Source organism: Stigmatopora argus, chromosome 5 (assembly GCF_051989625.1).
Source record: "Stigmatopora argus isolate UIUO_Sarg chromosome 5, RoL_Sarg_1.0, whole genome shotgun sequence".
In the NCBI taxonomy this organism is placed as follows: domain Eukaryota; kingdom Metazoa; phylum Chordata; class Actinopteri; order Syngnathiformes; family Syngnathidae; genus Stigmatopora; species Stigmatopora argus.
In genome coordinates this window covers 11,032,045-11,050,904 of record NC_135391.1, presented here as the reverse complement: position 1 = coordinate 11,050,904, position 18,860 = coordinate 11,032,045, and the positions used below count along the sequence as shown (strand labels likewise).

At 40.1% G+C, this 18,860-nt stretch overlaps 1 protein-coding gene across 3 annotated transcripts in view; it reads right to left on the bottom strand.

The window, feature by feature from the left end:
- The window catches only part of pcsk5b (proprotein convertase subtilisin/kexin type 5b), a 55,577-nt gene that overhangs the window by 4,106 nt on the left and 32,611 nt on the right, over positions 1-18,860 (bottom strand). Inside the window, exons 17-36 of one of the 3 annotated variants that reach the window (XM_077600426.1) lie at positions 18,417-18,501; positions 16,047-16,150; positions 15,822-15,960; positions 14,682-14,797; positions 8,388-8,490; positions 7,461-7,597; positions 6,696-6,896; positions 6,487-6,549; positions 5,782-5,842; positions 5,069-5,214; positions 4,792-4,998; positions 4,372-4,455; positions 3,653-3,839; positions 3,223-3,437; positions 2,704-2,946; positions 2,122-2,358; positions 1,873-2,053; positions 1,145-1,362; positions 618-721; positions 327-537 (exon numbers count right to left, since the gene is read on the bottom strand). In XM_077600426.1, coding sequence (XP_077456552.1) covers positions 327-537; positions 618-721; positions 1,145-1,362; positions 1,873-2,053; positions 2,122-2,358; positions 2,704-2,946; positions 3,223-3,437; positions 3,653-3,839; positions 4,372-4,455; positions 4,792-4,998; positions 5,069-5,214; positions 5,782-5,842; positions 6,487-6,549; positions 6,696-6,896; positions 7,461-7,597; positions 8,388-8,490; positions 14,682-14,797; positions 15,822-15,960; positions 16,047-16,150; positions 18,417-18,501 — 3,042 coding nt within the window. Of the gene's footprint in view, positions 1-326; positions 538-617; positions 722-1,144; positions 1,363-1,872; positions 2,054-2,121; positions 2,359-2,703; positions 2,947-3,222; positions 3,438-3,652; positions 3,840-4,371; positions 4,456-4,791; positions 4,999-5,068; positions 5,215-5,781; positions 5,843-6,486; positions 6,550-6,695; positions 6,897-7,460; positions 7,598-8,387; positions 8,491-10,327; positions 12,541-14,681; positions 14,798-15,821; positions 15,961-16,046; positions 16,151-18,416; positions 18,502-18,860 lie in introns of those variants that run through there. The other 2 variants (XM_077600427.1, XM_077600428.1) reach the window with 2 other exon arrangements.

Below are 18,860 nucleotides of genomic sequence, written 5' to 3'. Positions count from 1 at the left end.
AAAATTAATCCTCTTCCACTTAGACCCAATAAAAAAGTCCGAAGTGAGAATTCAGACTTTGAAAGATTCGGAGAAGTACTTTTATTTATTTACTATGTTTGAAAGATACACTGTATACATTTAAATTTATCATCATAAGTTGATTTCAATAGTACATTTAAACATAAAATTACAACCATGATCTGTCTGACCTATTTTCAATTAATTAAATAATCTGTGATGAAATGTGGTCTTCAAATTTGGCCTTCCTGCATGCATTATGCTATTTATACTATTTTCTAGGCTTGCTTTGAGGTGTTCCTAATAAAGCAACCTTTGTGACTTACCCGAAGAGGCGTCGCAGTCGCAGCACTGCCATCCAATGGGCCGGCTGGCGGACGGCTCCCGGTCGTGGCAGCAGCTGAGGCAGCGCCCGTCGTCACTCAACATCTGTGAGGCGGGACAGTCGGTGCAGTTCCAAGCGCCTGGTCCTCGACAACCCAGGCAGGAGCGGTCGCACGGGCGGCAATCAAGCGCGTCGCCGTCGTTCGACGGCTCCTACAATCGGGAGGGAGGTAAAAAGAAAAGTTGGAGCTCGGATAAAGATGCCGGTCAAGTTCGGTAAAGAAGGCAAAGACCTGAGAGGCTAAATAAAAGCCAATCTGACAGCGCGATTCACAAATGCTGGAGCCTATCAGCCGGTAGCCGGGGTAACACGATTGACAGGACGTACCACCGACACCTGGAGGCACACAGAGTTACACTTCAATATAATTAGCCTGAATCAATATAGAATCACTTTACCCCTTCCCGTTAACTATAGTATGCAGGTAGTCATTTATTTATGACCTACCCAAGAAACAAAATGGTGAAATAATTCACAAAATCTAGATAAAACTATAGTGAATGCATACATAACTGCTTTATAAGACCTCCTCAAAGTATATCCTGATAGAGTTAAAAAGAAAAAAAACTTGAAAACTCAAAGACCATGAAAAACAGGGTTTTACTGTGAAAAATATTTCCGCAGTATTCCCCCATTTTTCACGGTGTTGCGTAAAAACCGTGAAAAATGAAACACCGCCAAAAACAAGGCTAATACTGTACAGGACTATACAGTTGGAAACTTTCCATTGAGTCGTCCTCATGAGAGCAGATTACAAACCTGTGCAGGTCTTGCAAGTGGGGTGGCACTTGAGGCAGGTATGGCTCCAGCTGTGATGATAGTATCCTGCCGGGCAATTCTTCAGGCAGCGGCCTTGCTGCTTCATGTAGACATAGCCTTCCCGACAGTTCAGGCAGTCGGTGTCGGCGGGCCCACGACACCGACTGCAGGCGGGGTCGCAGCGCTGACAAGCCATGCTGCTGCTGTTCCCAAAATGACTGAAAATGAGAGGTGACGTGAGCGGCCTGCGCTAGAACGTCCTTCGTCATTCTCAACCGCAACTTTTACATTTGGCCAAATCCAGAGTTAAACTGGCAAAAATGAAGGAAGTCAAGTTAAAGGTTGTTAGATCTCCCTGCCTTTGGCCATGGGCCCAAGTCAACCAATTCGCTACGGAGACTTTAAGTATGCTATGCTATCCCTGTTCTTTTGACTCTGTGTGGTTGTATTGTTCCATAAGAGTCCAAACTGTTTATTGTCCAATTTGAGTTTTTATCTAGATTATTGTAAAAGGACAAAAAATGTCTAATGGGCAGGTTTGATCTGATGTGGATTAGTGTGATGTGCATGCACGATTGAGTGTAGATATATAAATGTGTGTAAAAAAAAAAACTGGAAAAGTAGCTGGAAAAAAACCCCACGTGCAAAAATTGACGAGACAAAGGGAGAAATCCTGTCTACTATGCACGATAAACCTCAACAAAGTGGAAAAAGAATGTACTGCTGACCTCTCGGGGCAGCTTTCTACGCAGCTGCTGCCCTGCCGGAAAAAATCTGGTCGACAGGTGATGCACTGCACACTGTGGCGACCGGCGCACGAGGCACAGCTAGAGTGGCATCGCTCACAAGTGCGCTCTTCTTTTTCATCGCCGTAGTAACCGATGGGACACTGCGTCACACACGTGGAATCTGGCAAAAAAAAAGAAAAAGTCAACAGCGAGAGACTTTTTGGGCTCGGGGACGTTTGACGGACTCACTGAGGAGGAAGCGTGGCGGATCGCAGCCGAGGCAGCGCTCCGGACCCGCACCATCCGAGCAGTGGCGGCAGGTGGTGTGGCACGCCCGGCATTGCCCATTGGTGTCCACGTAGGAGTGGTGAGAACATTGGCTATACCACACGCAGTGGCCTCGAGCATCAAGGCGGTGCTCCGGTCTGCAGGCGAGGCACGACGACGGCTCGTTGCCCGAACACCTCAGGCAAGAGAGGTCGCAATCTGCATGCACAAGAAAAACACGCTCAACCTCCACATCGTCCCTGATTATATTTGCATCAGTCCGATTAAACTTCAAAGTTGTTCTTAAAAATGTCAAAAGAAACAGTTCTGACACATCACATGTGAATCTTTTGTATTTAAAGTAGAATACAACTGAAATGAACTTGATCATTGCATTTGCATACCACTAGAGGGAACCAGCGTAACACTGGTGGCACTTAGACTTCTACTTTAGTGCACTGTAGCCCGCCCTCCATGTTAAAAAAGGCCAGGGCTTCGCAAACAATACCAACCTTTATCTTTATTAACCAAATATTGTATTTGTCCATTATTTTTCATTTATACCTCTGCATTCTCCATCAGCTTCCTCATAATAGGTGCTGACTGGACATTGGGGCAGACACTCCCCACTGTAGCGCCGCGCATTAGGGTTCCGGCACGTTTTGCAGTCATCACGGTCTGGCCCATCGCATGAGGCGCAGTCAGCGTGGCAACGAAGGCACTCGCGCTGCTGCTCGCTGGGGAAAAAGCCAGCAGGGCACTGTTCCACACACTTGTCAGCGTGGAGGAAAAAGTAATCTGCACAACCTGATGAAAAATATACCAAAAAAAATACTTAGAAGCTTGCCTTGAAATTAATCGCACTGGTTTTAACGCATATTGAACATGCGATAAATCAGTAAATTCATTCGTTCATTTTCTGATGTGCTCATCCTCACAAGGGTCACAGGGGGTGCTCGAACCTATCCCAGCTAACTACAGGCACCAGGCGGGGACACCATGAATCAGTGGATATGCGATATAATGTAACCTTTGTTGGGATTGCTGCCCACTCATTTTCAATAGATTGACAATGGCACTTACTGTTGCACAGTCCATCCTGATTACAGTGGATGCAGTCGGAAGGACAGCGGTGACACTGTGCGTCTTTGCTGTAGTAGCCTGACGGACAGCCACGCACACAGCCGTGATCCAATAGGAAGTGATCCGGCTCACAGCTCAGACAAAAGGAAACGTTGCCATGACAGGATGCGCACTTGGGAGCGCACAGGTGGCACTTGCCACTCTCAGGGAAACCTCTGCAAATGAAAACAGCACCAGTTATCACTATGGCCCACAGTTCTGCACTCAAGGGTTCAATCCCAGGCTCAATCCATGTGGAGATTGAATGTTCCCACTCTGCCTGCGTGGGTTTTCCATGATAGTTCAGTTTCTTGGCGTAGCCCCAAAACATGCCCCCAAATTCTCTCTGTCTGGTACAAAAAAATAAAAAAACTTTTTAAAAAAACCTCACCGGTCACACTCTAGCACACAGGCAGCATGTTGCAAGTAGAGTTCCGAGTGGCACCGCTGGCACACCCTGGCATTTTCACACACGTGGCAACCCTCGGCACAGGCGTCGCAGCGCCCAGATGTGACGTTGACAAAGGTGGACGTGGGACATCTGGGGACACAGGTTTGATCCGATGTCAGGAAGGCTCCTGCAAAAATACAAAGGGATAAATAAGGCTTAGCTCTCGCACATGCTACTGAAACATTATGCATTTATGCCTTGCCTCATCATCATATTCATTAAACTGTAAGACTTATTGTTGTTTCCTACAACTGTATCATGATATCTTGAAATTGATTGAAATTTTTTTAGGCAGGTGATCACAAGACAATCACAAAGAAGTCACAAGAGGGGAAAAAGCACCGGAAACACACATCAGGTGGAAAACATTCGTAATCATGCGGACAGAACACGCAAGAAAAAACATACCCACCCACCCAAAAAACCCACCGAAACAGGGCAATCTGACTCCAAACCAGAATATGTGAATTTGGTATCTCAAGGAAGAACAAACTCACTCAGTAAGAGTACAATTTAAATCCAATAATAAAGTTTATCTCCAGATTTCAGTGATTACAATTATTACAACTCTATCCTGTGCTCACAGCATCGAAGTCTTTGGTTTTATACCTCTTTAAACGTAGACAAAATTTGCAGACAAAAAAGACCATCATACAGACCTTGGTGACAGGAGAGGCAGTCGTCTTTACGTGCATCGAAACAGGTCTCACAAGAATGATGACACAGGGCACACTCTCCTTGTGCTGTAATTCACACACATTCAAAGTTAGTACTACAATACTGGCTTGATCTGTTCACTGAGGGGTGGAGAAACTGGTCCTCAAGGGCCACTGTGTGTGCATGTTTTTCTTCCAACCGCTCGCACACAAACAGTTTAACCAATGAGGTTTCTGTGGGGAAAAAAAAGAAGCACCTGACTGCAATCCACTGATTGCAGTGGCTTGCAATGAAACCCACATGCAATGCAATCATTATGTCACTTTTCATGGGGGCAGCACAAAAACAACCAAACAAAAAAAATTAAAAAACTAACAGCTCAAAACATTCCATGGCGCAAACAGAAGTCAAGAAAGTCCTACCATTCCTAAAGCGTCCACTAGAGCAGGCCCCCAGCTGAGTTCCCTTTACACACTCTCCGTCTTTCAGCACTAGCTCATCTTGGCACGAGTCGCAGTCGTCAAACTTCGGACCACCGCATGTCTTGCACGCTCGGTGACAAGCCTCACACTCCTGAGCCTCCTCGTCAACAAAGAAGCCACTCTGGCACTCCTCCACACACCTACCGTCTACACACACAAACCTTTATCTCACTGTTCTTTCTACGTGGGATCCAATAATGACAGAAAGTAGTAGTACCAAAAAGGTAGAATCCCTTGTCGCACCAGTAGCACTGCGATTCGTCGCAGATGGAACACCGCTGGTCCTCACAAGGAGTGCATGTCATGCTCTCAGGAACCCCAATGGTGCCATCTGGGCACGACTTATAGCAGTTAGAATCCAGCCTAATACACAAACACGATAACAAACAATATATTAAAATACAAAAAAAATTCCAGAGTACAAGTCGCACTTGAGTATAAGTCGCACTAACCAAAGAATGGACAATAATAATAAAAAAATATATATAAAAGTCACACTGGAGTATAAGTTGCATTTTTGGGGTGCTCTTTTTTAATTTATCAGAAACCAAGAATAAACATTATACGTAAAAGTAGTGGTAAAATAAGGAACACCAGACAAAATATACACCTGATAATGTAGCATATTAACCGTTTTTTGGATAAATATAGCTTAAAAAAGACGACGGTACTCGAATATGCACCTGATAATGTAGCATATTAACCATTTTTTGGATAAATATAGCTTAAAAAAGACGACGGTACTCGAATATGCACCTGATAATGTAGCATATTAACCGTTTTTTGGATAAATATATTTTTAAAAAGACGACATAGCAAGCTGTTGGGGATCAGAGTGAAAAAAATAAAAGTAATAAGTGGCAGGCCCAGCCAAACTATGAAAAAAAGTGTGACAGTCAGGAAAATACCGTACTTTTTTTTTTTACTTACTGGTAGAAATGATCTTCACACTTTAGACAAACAGTTCCCTCTTCTGGATGTCTGGAGTCCTCTGCAAATATTATTTTGGTTAGCTAATAAACAAACAACAGATAGATATTTGACACTGTATAGTTTTCAACAAAGTGAAATCAAAGTAAAATAATGCGCGTTTACAAGATCTGAATACCTATATATGTAACTGGGATGTAACTATTTTGAAAATAAACCATTCACATTTAAACTCACAAAATGAATCCCGGTATGTATATACGTATAAATGAAATTAAATGGACGCAATCGATAAAGAACTGACAGCTTGTAGTGCCAATTACCATCAGCAGAGGGTATTCTAACATAAAAACCAGCAGTTGGCATGCCCACATTCAAATCAAAAGAATTGTGAAGAATGTTCCCAGACAAAGTCAAGGCAAAATGCAGGCATCATGTAACCACTACACTACATTGTAGTGTATATTTAAAGCTGTGGTATGGCCAATGTACGACTCTAACGCCCTAAACCGTGAATGCCAGAGCATGCGATCTCTGGCCACCCAATCCTAAACACACATTGCGAAGGACGAGTGCAAAGATCAAGCTACTACACATGCAAGTCAAAGAGTCTGTGATTTGTACGGGTGGTAGAAGAAAAAAAGTATCATCAGTCAGTAATCACATCTTCAGTTTCCTGGTGAGTATGTAATATTAGGCACTCACTGTTTTCACACTGTTTGCAGCCGTTGTCACAAGGGAGACATTGGTCGGGTTCTGCAAGCTTGCCTAAGTAAAAAAGAAAATAAAACCAAACATTTGGGGGTTAGAAGTTAATACTATATGCGGTCCTGTTGCAAAACAATTACACCACTGGGAAGCTGTCATCAGTGACTTTAATATGGCAAGTTGTTGTTGTTTTGTTGACCACTCACTTGCGCTGCACTCCAATGGTAAACATTGTCCATCTCTGAGTTTGTGTCTCGGGCCACAAATGAGGCAGAGGCTTTCCGATGTGCACACGACACAGTTGGCAGCGCACGATTCGCAACGTTTGTACACGGAGTTGAAGAAGCCCTCAGGGCAGACGTCTCGACATTGGCCCCGGAACAGGTAGCGTGGCACATCAAACTTGTCTGGCGAAAGCGAGAGAATAATATTTTAAAAAATATATCATACGACTACTATAAAAGAGGGGTTAACTGATAATCTGCGTATTTGATCATGCTAAGCTTTATCTTTGTCATAAACAGAAACCTTGATCAGACAATGACAATTTTTTGTGGGTTAAATCTAACCCTAACCCTACACTCTGGCAAAGCACTTGCTAAATCTTTTCCCTCATAAATACCAAGTCAACATCTCAATTAAACACCTGCACACTTTGCTTTTCTTAAAGAACAAACTGAATACGAATAATTGCACTAGTCCTTTTGCAGGGTTACAGCAGGAAAATGGCTTATTGTGAAATAATTCAGTAATGAATGAAAGGGGACAAAGTGTTATTTTCCAGGCCACACAAAATCATGTAATGGACTGGAACTGGCCCCCAGGCCTGATGTTTGACAGCTATGCACACACTTCCAGAAGTATTTTTTCACACATTATACCGACATACACTCGTATAACTCTATAGTATGTTTCTGCCATGTGCTTGAGAGAAAATGGAGAATAATCCCAGATGAACTGGGAGCTTGTACCTATGTCGCAGCTGGTGCAGCTGTCCGGACCCTCGGCGGTGCATTCATGGCAGGTGTAGTGGCATCCATGACACTCTCCAGCGGTGGCATAGCGCCCTCTTGGGCAGCGGATCACGCAAGCACCCTCATCAAAAAGTCTGTTGGTGAAACAATGTGTTTGACCATTAAAAACAATCATTTTGACACATCATAATTTGTATTGCAAGCAAAAACCTTCTGCTATTTTCATAAAGTCAAAGTAAAACACAGCCACTTATGACTCAGGATATGACTGCATTTAGGAGTGGGCACATTTAAACTCCCGAAAAAGAAAGGATCAAGTATTTTAGAGAAATTCCTGCAGCTCATGCTTTAGTTGCTGTTGGCAGCCTTTCTGATCGTTTCTTCTTTTGAGGTATCATCAGTTTTCGAAGCAGTTCTTTGGTGTTGTGCCATATTTTCCTTGCTTGACGATGACAGTGTTCAGTAGTATATAACATTGGATATAATTTTAGCACCTTTCACCTGAACAAGGAGTGCAAACTCAAGGTGTAAGATGTAGTTAAAAAATGTCAAGAAGTCTTTTATTTTTAGATAAGTGATCTGGCAGGAAACTCATTCTTTCCACCCACGTATGTGTTGATTGTATATCTGGTTTTCTATAGCAGGTTGACGAGAATGATTTCTTGTTGTTCTGAAAAATGTACATCTCAGTTGTTTCCTTCTCGATGAGCTTGCAAGCTTTTCGATGAAGCGTCATGGGTTACAGGTTACATTATTGGTGGAAAAAGGGACATAAATTGTATATCTCGGCTTCAATTTCGAATATTACGAAGCCTGTTAATGAAAGAGAGTGTATACTTTGTCCACTCAGACTGTCTGATCGTTTATATATTACTTTTCATATTTAGCAGTTTAAGTTGTACTGGGGACATTGTTCTTTCTCACCGTGTAGCGGGGCAACTGGTGCAGTCCTCTCTTTCAGGGCCCGTACACTCCAGGCAGGTGACGTCACATAAGAGACACTTGCCATGTTTGCCCATGTACTGGCCTGCAAAACCAACACCACAGCGAATAAAACAAGCCTCAGAATCAGTTGACTTCTCACTCCCTCTCGTTTATGCCTCACTTTCCACTTGGGTGCCACCTTTACATCTTGTGATGCTGAAAATCCTCATTAAGTCTACCTTATTATTCTCACTGACATTCCTCGCCTACCCCGAGACCCTTCTTTTAACATTTCAAAGCTCCCCAAACACACATTGTTCTTCTAAAATATATCAAAACCAAGCAGTGGTGAAGGTGACAGAAATATTTCACCTTACCTTAAATAAACACCTTACTTTCAACTCTTGTGGGGGGTGCCACGGGGTGGATGTGACACTAAAAACACTGTGTGTCACGTGGCATCTGTAAGATGATGATTAAAAAGGAAGGAACATTCAGGAGAAAAAAGTGAATAAACACTTGAAAAGGAGAATAACATGGCGCCACTATGTGGATCGAAGGCATCTAGTACCACCACGGGTGGCAGTAGATGCCTTAATTACCACAAAACGGGCGTTCTCGATGTGGACGCAAGGAAATATTAAGTAGCCAATCAAAGAAAGGAACATTCAGGAGAAAACAGGGATAAACACTTGAAAAGGGGAATAACATGGCGCCACTACGTGGATCGAAGGCATCTAGTACCACCACGGGTGGCAGTAGATGCCTTAATTACCACAAAACGGGCGTTCTCGATGTGGAAGCAAGGAAATATTAAGTAACCAATCAATTCCTTGGTGTGTCATCCACGGGTTTGTGTGTACATTTTAGACCTACAGCACCACAGACAGAGGAAGTAAGAAATGAGGAAGAATTCTAGGGAAGCGAAACTTTAAGCATTTAAGTCAACCCATTGGCACTATAGTACCCTCCTTTTCTTAAAAAAAAACACTTAGCAATGGGAAAATTGTAATGCATGTGGTTCATGACTAAGATAAACGATTCGGGAACCCATGGCCCAAAGGTTGTAGAAAGCCGATCATTTTGATTTGAATGCTTCGTTTAAGTACATTTATGGTTGTCCTGCAAAGGCAATCTTGCAGACAGACATGGCAACCAAAGTAAATCGGATTAGCCTAGCCACGATCAAGTTTTGATAACGCCATATAAAATAAAGGACTAAAGTGATAAATTAGGATTACTTCATCAGAAAAAACATCCATAAAGACCAAGAAGTCAGAGAATTTGGTTCAAAGCAGCCATGCCTGGCTAATTTTGGCAATGTGCCCTTTGAATAAAAAAATGATCAAGACTTTGGTCCATTGCCTTCCAATCTCAAACAACAATGAGCTGAGAGCATGGTAGCAATGTTTTCTTAGACAACTGCAATAATTTAAGATAAGCGCAAAACTTCTGAAAAGTCAGCTCAAAAAAAGGTTCACTCAGCATTATTGCATATAGGCAGTTTTCTAGTAAGTTATTGAACATCGCAGAATGGCCACATACCCTATTGAAAATGCAGAAGTGTGAAAGTCAGGGCTAGAAACAATGACCTTTTACCCATAAAAGTCCATTGAACTTAAGAGACTTTTTTTCCTGGTGTTTTTGTGGAATACAAATATTTTTAAATAAATATTACATTTTATGTATTAAGTTTTAAGGCAGCCTGGCCTACAAGTACCGAGTAGTTAGGGCGTATTTTTTTTTCTTTGTTTTGCACTAAAATAGGACACCCTAGCCTTTTTCACTGCAAATTGTCCTGTAAACCTGATAAAATGAGATCAAAATTTACAAAAAATATTGTAAAAAAAAAATTCTAACAAAAAATACCTGGGTCCCATGACAAAGCAAAACTAATGATACAAAACAAAATAAACGTCAAAAGAAAACAAAAACATCAATCGAGTAAACATTTTAATAAGAACATTTAAGTAGAAAAAAAAATCTAGGACTGAGTAACAATAATGCATTGTCCAGATATGCCACAGGTACAAAAAACAAACAGCATTTAAACGAAGGTTGTGTGCGTGTGTCCTTAGTGTGCCTAAAGTCATCTTAAACAATGACCACTTTGTTGATCTAAACCAACAGGTGGATTCATCGCTTTATTACAAATCAGCAAGAACAAGGACAAAAAACTAATACAGCAATCACACTCACACACACCCACACCCACCCACCCACACACAGACACACACACACACACACACACACGCACACACACATACACACACACAGACCCTTACATGCTATACTTTATTAGACCAGCACCACCGTGAGAAGCGTCATTCGGCCATCGTGTAACGAGGAAATGCCTTGCCGTTACTACTAAGGGGAACCGTCGGGAACCCTTTCCCACAAATTTTAAGAGAACGTGAACTAGTGTGATTAATTTTGAGTTTAACTGTTCTGAGGCTTCTTACAACAGGTTCCACATCATCTGCTCAACAGGAAACGATTGGAAGAGGGTCTGAATGACTGAGTGAAAAAGCTAATGTTGCCTGGCCTGAATTTAGGAAAAAAATCACTAGTAGATCTAATTTGGGATGGGTTTCATCGATTCCTTTAGTTGAGGATTGATTCTTGTAGGTTTGCAAAATCCAAGTCATTTTCTAAATTAAGAACTTTCAAGGGGAATATACCAAACATGTACACATTTCAATATTCCTCATTAAAACAACCAAATTTCAGTGCAGAGAACCTTCACTTTGGAGAGCCCTAAGTTATTGCATTTGTATGCACACTGACATTTGCTCATGTTTATTCTATTGGGGGTCTATTAAGGTGCCTTAAGATGCCTTGGCAAGGTCACTATGTTGACTTAAATTTCAATACATGTCCATTATATTTCCCTCAATTCCTTGTTCGTTTTAATGAACCTATAATTCTCATGCCCCATAATTCCCATGAAAAGTTGACAATATGGAATGGCTTAAAAGTACTTTCCAAGGAAAATTTGATTTAGCTGGTTGGTTCTAAAGGACTAAAGTGACATCAGCTATTGGAAGTTGAGCTGTTTTGACTCTCTGGCCTGGAACCGGGAGATGAGAACATTCACAAATCCCATTTTATATCCCATGTAAAGGCTACATTTTGCATGTTTTTTCTCTAATTTGGCTAGGCCTGTGACTTATTACTGTTAATATGTTACGTTGTTCTCCATTTCATTGTGATGTTAATGTTCTCCATTTCATTGTGATGTTAATGTTCTCCATTTCGTTGTGATTACTCTCATGTTACTGGCGTCGTCTTAAACGAATTTTGCACCACAAAATGCAACTTTATACTCTCCAGTGAGAATTGGGTTTTGTTTTGCTCTCTTCATTTTGCATTTTTTGGGCTAGTACGACTTATAGTCCAAAAAATATAGTATTGAATTTTTTTTTATCGTTTAATGTAGACAGTTGTTCAACCTGAGTGAAAAGACACATTAGCAGTAACTTATTTTTTTGTAGTAACTTGCACATCGCCATTAGACTTCATTTCCTCTAGGGTGCACAGAAGCTATGTTGAGTGTAAATGTTCTCTGGTGCGCCCACACGGACGTGATATTCACATTGTTGTGTGACTATTTTTTTCTGTGTATTCTTTGACCTATTACACTATTTACAGAAGCTTTACTAGATCCATCTGCTCATTATTATCATTAACACTGGAAGAGGAGAAAAAAGATGCACATAGACGCAGTCAGAGATTCACAGGTTTTAGCGATGTACGCTACACTGGCAAAAAAAAAACCTGCAACAAAAAATGTTCAATAATTTTGGCATTGATGCTTTGGTCAAAATACTGACACTTTTTTGTTGTTGAGAAAATTCCCAGTCATTGTATACACCCCGACTGTCCCAGTAAAGAAAAAAAAGGTAGGTGTGTTGTAGTCCCGTCTTCGCACCTCCTCCCATGCAGTCCCTTTAAGAGGCACAGATTCCTTTATAAATTATGTGACTGTGAATGATTGGGGGCATGAGCGAGGGGATTTTGAGGGGGGTGGGGGGTCATCAACCCTTTTGTGAGCATGTTCTGCAGCACAGTTGCTGCAGAACCTTCCTCTGGCAGAGATTGTTCTTTTTAACCAGGACGCAGAAGCTGCCTTCCGCCCAAGATTCTTCATTTGCTTTCCACAGACCAGGACAGAGAGAGAAGAAAAATGGATAGAGGAGACACACAGACACACAAACACACAGACACACACACACACAGATGCACATATAGGAATAAAAGACATGAGGTGTATTGGTCAGGACCCAGAAAGTTGAAGTCCAGTGGATTGATTGGATCCAGTAAAAGGAGGATGGAAGAAAGATATATATATGGGAGAGGGAAATGAAGGGGAAAAAAAGAAAAAAGAAAACAAAAGTCACACAGTTAGAAAATTGACAGCATTTGGTATCAAATATTTTGAAGATCAGCAAGAGAGAAGATCTGAGGCTGGATTGACACTATTGCATAGATTAGAGGTTTTTTTTTAATATTCCTAACTACTATTTATAGCTGTAAGAATCTGGTCAGGTTCAGATTGCGAGGTGATGACTGTTTTAAAAAATTTCATAGCAAAAATGTTTTTTCGCTCAAATATTTATTAGGGTGACTTTACTTACGTACAAATTAGTGGAGGACTATGGTATGAAATTTGGCTTACATTGATGTAACAAGCCTTTTTGGCTTCTTAAGTCTTAAATAAATTTAGTGCTAAAGAAGCATACTGAATGTATTTACGTATCATTCACGAAACAGGAAAAAATATTTGTTTGTATAATTTTGTAATCTGATTGATGACTTACTGTCTTATGTTTACCCTTCAATTGTTAAGTAGAATGTTGTGAAGTTGTTGTCAAAAGTTAAAAGGGTGCGAGTGAAATTATTTAATAAGTTGGCAACTCTAATATGAGTACTTGCTTTAAATGTGTGCTTTCATTTAAAAACAGAAATTGCCTTTCCTATAAATGGAATAGGCTTCAGCGCCCTGCGCGACCCTCTTGAGGATAAGCATAAGGAAAATGAATGACTGAATTCATGGCTCATTTGCCAGTAATACATCAAAAGATTGATTCATGAGACTGAAATGTTTATAATAATTCATTTTTCTTTTCCACTGTAGGAGATTTATTATCTGCACAGCTTATCCTTGCAATAATAATCACTTTTCCAATCACTATTTGATTACTTTTTAAATCTTTAATCCCTAAATTTGGGGGCCTTGACATGCATAGGATGGAGAGAAAACAATTATAAATCAATATTATCAAGACAATTTTGGGGAAAAATACATATATAGTAGCTTCTTTAGGACATAGTGTAAATCCAGCCTTAGATAGATTTTTAACACAAATAATTCATTCATTAAAAGCCTAAAAGCAATACTATGTATAGGAAAAGAAGCCCCATTTCCACCAAACAGTACATAGATGCACTACACATCTGTTATAACTTACAGATGTCTATTGTTGTTGTTGTTCTTGAAAATTAAATACTGGGGGGGGTGGAAAAATCAACATTAGTTTTATTTGGGGCCATAACAAGTGTATTTCTGTATTTATTAATTTTTATGTCATTAATGTATCGTAGTTTTTTTTACATTGAACTCATGTATACATTTATTTGTATAAAAGTAATATTTAAGCAAAACAATAATGTTTCTCAATTGTAAAATACCTAATATTTATAAGGTTTAATTTAATATACAAAAAAAGCCACGCTTCCTATAAAAGGTTAAAGCAACAATTTACATTTAGAATAAACTGTACCATTTGGTGGAACTGTGAGCATTAAGGAAGTTAGAAGTAGAATTTTTGGTTAGAAAATTGGGCGATGCGGAATGAGTTTACCTTTTCTATGCACTGTTACAATAATACACTAGGAAGCTATTTTGTTATAAATACAGTGAATGTGTTGGTGACAGATGTGTTGTTAGTGACATTTTAGGCACGCAAGAACAGTCATAGATTCGAGATCGAATCATGACATACAGCAAGTTAAGAAAAGAAAAATATTCTGCCTGTTAGAGCTTTGCCGACTAAATATTTGGGTGAGTTGCGGACACCCAGGACTCCAGCTTTGTTGAACCTCCCATTTAAAAAAAAAAACCTTAAGGGGAAAAAATTATAATTGTAACAGAAAAAGCTTGCACGTTGTACAGTGACCCTTTAACCTAAAAAAAGTGCTGGAGTTCCAAGGACCCACTGTTTTAGTTAGAATCATGCATTAAAGCTTGTTATTGAATAAAAAGCGGCTTCAGAGATAGAGCTGAAAACTCACCATCTTTGCAGATGGTGCTGACCACGCAGGCTCCCACCTCCAGATTATAACCGCTGACGCAGCTGCTGCAGTTCCTCTCGCCGGGCCCCAAGCATTCGTAGCAGCTATGATCACACCTGTCCAATGACAAACAGTTGCAGCACTCTAGCGTCTTTAAACTTTGGATTCTTTGCTCCAAATCTAATTGACCTTAGAGCCACTGTGGTACATGAATATTCAGCTGAATCCAGCTATTCTACGAGCAGCCAAACCCAGCCATTTTAAAACATCTGGACAGACTTTTCAAGAACCTCAGAAAATGGGTCATGAGGATTTTTTTTTGGCTGAAATAAGCCTTCTCTTCTCTGGTGACCTCCTACGCATTCATCAATAATAGGTAATTAAATAACAAAGGCTTGGCTAGCTCATCTTACAGACCAATGATGACATTTTTATTGCAGGATTTGTAGTTTATATTTACAATATTTGGCAAATCCTATTGATGGCCTTGCAATGAACGGGGTCACAGAATTAATTTGAGCTTTTTCTACTTGTTTAGCTAACTGGTATTATTAAGAAACCTGGTTATATATTTCAGTAAAATTTGAAACAATATTTTGATCGGATGCATAAAACTGTTGCATGGCGTAGAGCACGACTTTCAATCAAGGTTAACCATTTTATAAAAATACAGAAAAATGAAAAATAGCCAGGACATGACTTTACTCAGATACACATTTGATTTTATTTATTTAAGCAAATGTTCGCATGGTTAGGATAAGAGGAATAAAACAAATAATATCCCCCTCAAAATTACAATAAAATGTAACAATTTTACTTGAGATTCAATTTATTGGGGGAAGAAAAATTGCCTACTTAATTGGTGTGCATTCACTCAGAAAGTGCATGTCTTAGTGTTCGGATGATTGAAAACTTCAAAAGGTGGGATGTAAAATGTCCCCTGATTCTAGAATGACCTCCATTATACTCTCCAATTATTTGTAGTATTTACACAGTGAATGATGTACAGGAAACACACTTCTTTCACCACTGGTCACACTGGTGTTATGCTTTTTTGACAAATTGGCAGTGTATGAAATCAAACGGCCTCCATTTTACTTGCAGCCGAGAGAAAACAGTGACGTATCCTGCCCAACTCACTTCTTACACGACCTCAGCACCTGGCCTCCCTCGGTCGTCTGCTCCGACAGGTAGTAGCCTGTGCTGCATGTGGACACGCAGCGCCAGTCCTCCAGCATGTAGCCTTCAGCGCACTTGGTGCATGCCTCAATCCCCGTGCCTGTCATTTAAAAAAAAATCATTTGGAATTGCGACATGTTTATTTGTTTCATCTCGTTAACACATGACTGCCTCTTGATGCCTTACCTGCGCAGGTGGCACAGGCACGGTGGCAGGGCTCGCAAGTCCTCCGGTGGCCATTGTAGTAAGAGCCCGCGTCACATGTCATCTGACATTTGTTGCCTTGTAAACTGAGCACAAAGGAGAAGACTTAGCGCGTGTTTTAGGAGTTTCCTAACATTTGTTTACTAAATTAGTCTTTTATTATTATTATTTTTTTTTTAAACACTGGATCAACAAGGGTCGAGGCCTTTAACCAGATGTATTTTTGGTCAAATTAAATACAGTCGGTATGCATGATGTGAGTTACAGTTAAAGTCAATGGGACTGGCGTCACTGAATCTGTATTTCAGACCCAGTCTACAACATACAAGCTGTCCTCTTCTATATCTGCCAATTCATTTTCTTTTACATCAGACAAAATGTTAATAGAATAATATAACCCTGCAATAGCTGAACCATAACTTTTTTTATATTAACCATTCCAGATACATTTTTTATGATTAAACCAAATCTATTCAAGGTTCAGCCCAACTGACAGAGACCCGTGACTGCATAAGAAGAGAACTTTACGCACTATATGAAATTGTTGTTTTATGTTTAACTTAACGACCAATACTTCTAAAATTGAATTGGCTTTGGGGAAACATAAAGTCGTTAGAATAGAAATGGGAACAGGCCAATAACAAGGCAGATATAAAAGATATTCACATCCACACGAATAGACAAACAGTATTTAACTAATTCATTTCCTGTCAAGGTAAATGTATAATATTCAGTGTGTTGTGGTAGTTTGTAAAAGATGAAATAAAATGGTATTGAAAACCTCTACTGCCAGATTCAGATTTTCAATCAATATGACAAATGTTAAATTAACTACTGAAGTAGTTGATGTTCAGAATAAAACTTTACAAATCCTCACATTCACTTACTGCTTTGTACGCAGGCACATTTACCCTGTGCAGCAATAAAATATTCTGAAATACGACTAACAAGTGAGTCATGAATCCTAGCCCACTCTGTATATAGCCTTGATATACTATTAAAGTGGGTTCCGAATGATGTTTTTATTGATTTCTGAGACAAGCACAAGGTCGTATTAACCTGTGAAAAACTCACAGTGCATCAAAGATAATATGAGAGTTAAAAAATTTGTGATACAGCCCTTTAGCCATCCAATACCTCTACTGCTGATCCTCACAAGGGTCACAGATGTGTTGAATCACATCCCAGATGACTTTGGGTAAGAGGCGGCGGCGTACACCCTGCACTGATCGCCAGCCAATCGTAGATACAGCTTTTGTGCTTTTGTACTAGAGGAGATTTAACTTTGAAGTTGTACCAAATGTTTTGTTTCCCATTTCCAAAAAAAAACTACAAATCCATCGACATATGTGTCTGCTTTTGGCGGCAGGTCTAGCAAACGTTGCCTGGAGTGAGTTTGCAATGAGCACAACTTTCAGCACAGTGCCGAGCTGAAAAACAGCTGCTCCACGTTAGCCGGGAATTCCAAGAAATCGTCTGGACCTCTCTTCGCCCCTTCAGTCGCTACTTTCCGATAATGTGTGTGTGTGTACGTCCATTTGTACTTGTGCGTGCAGACTGAGGAAATAATGGCTCTAAGTCCCGGTGGATAACTTAAACAGCTTAGGAGAGAGATGAGAGCATCTTTGGAAAAGGCGTGCAAAATTCAAAGTGACGCTGCTTCATGTGTGGGTCGGAGGGTTTATATGGCTTTTAACGCTGGCCAGGTCAGCGGGTGAAAGACAGTTCACGCAATAAAGATGTCGCCGCTGTTTCCGCTGCTTAATAGTGTTTTTTTCCCCTCAGCATTAATGTCCATAAAATTGATATTTTTTTTCTTTACAGATATACTAAGGAAATAATTGATTGCTCTTGGAAAACATGAATCCAAACATAACTGTTAATCATTATAATAGTTATCCAAAATATTTGAAAGCGCACAGCCAGGGCAAAAGTTTCCAAGAATTATAAATGACTGCTTTTGTATTGTATACATAAGCATGGGCAGTTTTTTTTTACTTAATTAGACATGATTTGGAAAGAAAAAGAATGTACAACTGGATAAAACATTCAAATATTGCTAATTCTTGTATCAAAGTCCTGAAATAGTATTTTAATTTACAGTTGCATGAAACAAAATGGATTTTTTTTCTAATATTTTCTCCATCTACATAAAACAAACTGCAAGATTATTACCATAAAAATAATAACTAAATACATCCAGTTTTAAGGAAAACAAGTCTGCTGCTACGTACGATTTCACCAAGTACTAACAAATCTACTGCTTCAAACGTTGTGTGAACGCCGTGTTAGCGCTGTACCACCACTATGCAAGGAATTCCTGTCCTATCAAGTTGAGTTGAATTAGCTTACCTGGTCCCTGGTTTACATTCTGTGCAAAAATTTGAGGCACTGCACTTCTTGCAGTTCTCTGGACACCTCCTGCAAATGTTGGAATCTGAAAGACAGAAGACGAGAATGTCACACACACACATGCACGCGTGCACCCACATGTACAAATAAATAATTTCACAGGCAGAAGTGAAAAGCAGCAAATTAGCAAAACAGCAGGAAGACTGGGGCTTTGTGAGGAAATGCAAAAGTGGAGAGACTCAACAGCTGGGGAACGAAGATGAAGACGGCTGCATTGGGACAAAGGAAACATACCCAAGGAAAGTAAAAAATAAAAAAAAAACACGCTTTGACATACTACTACGGATGGAGATATTCCACATTGCTAAAATGCAGAAAGTTAAGCTACAAAAAAAAAACCCACTTGAAATCTCAAGTATTGTACACACGAGTATATTACTCCCA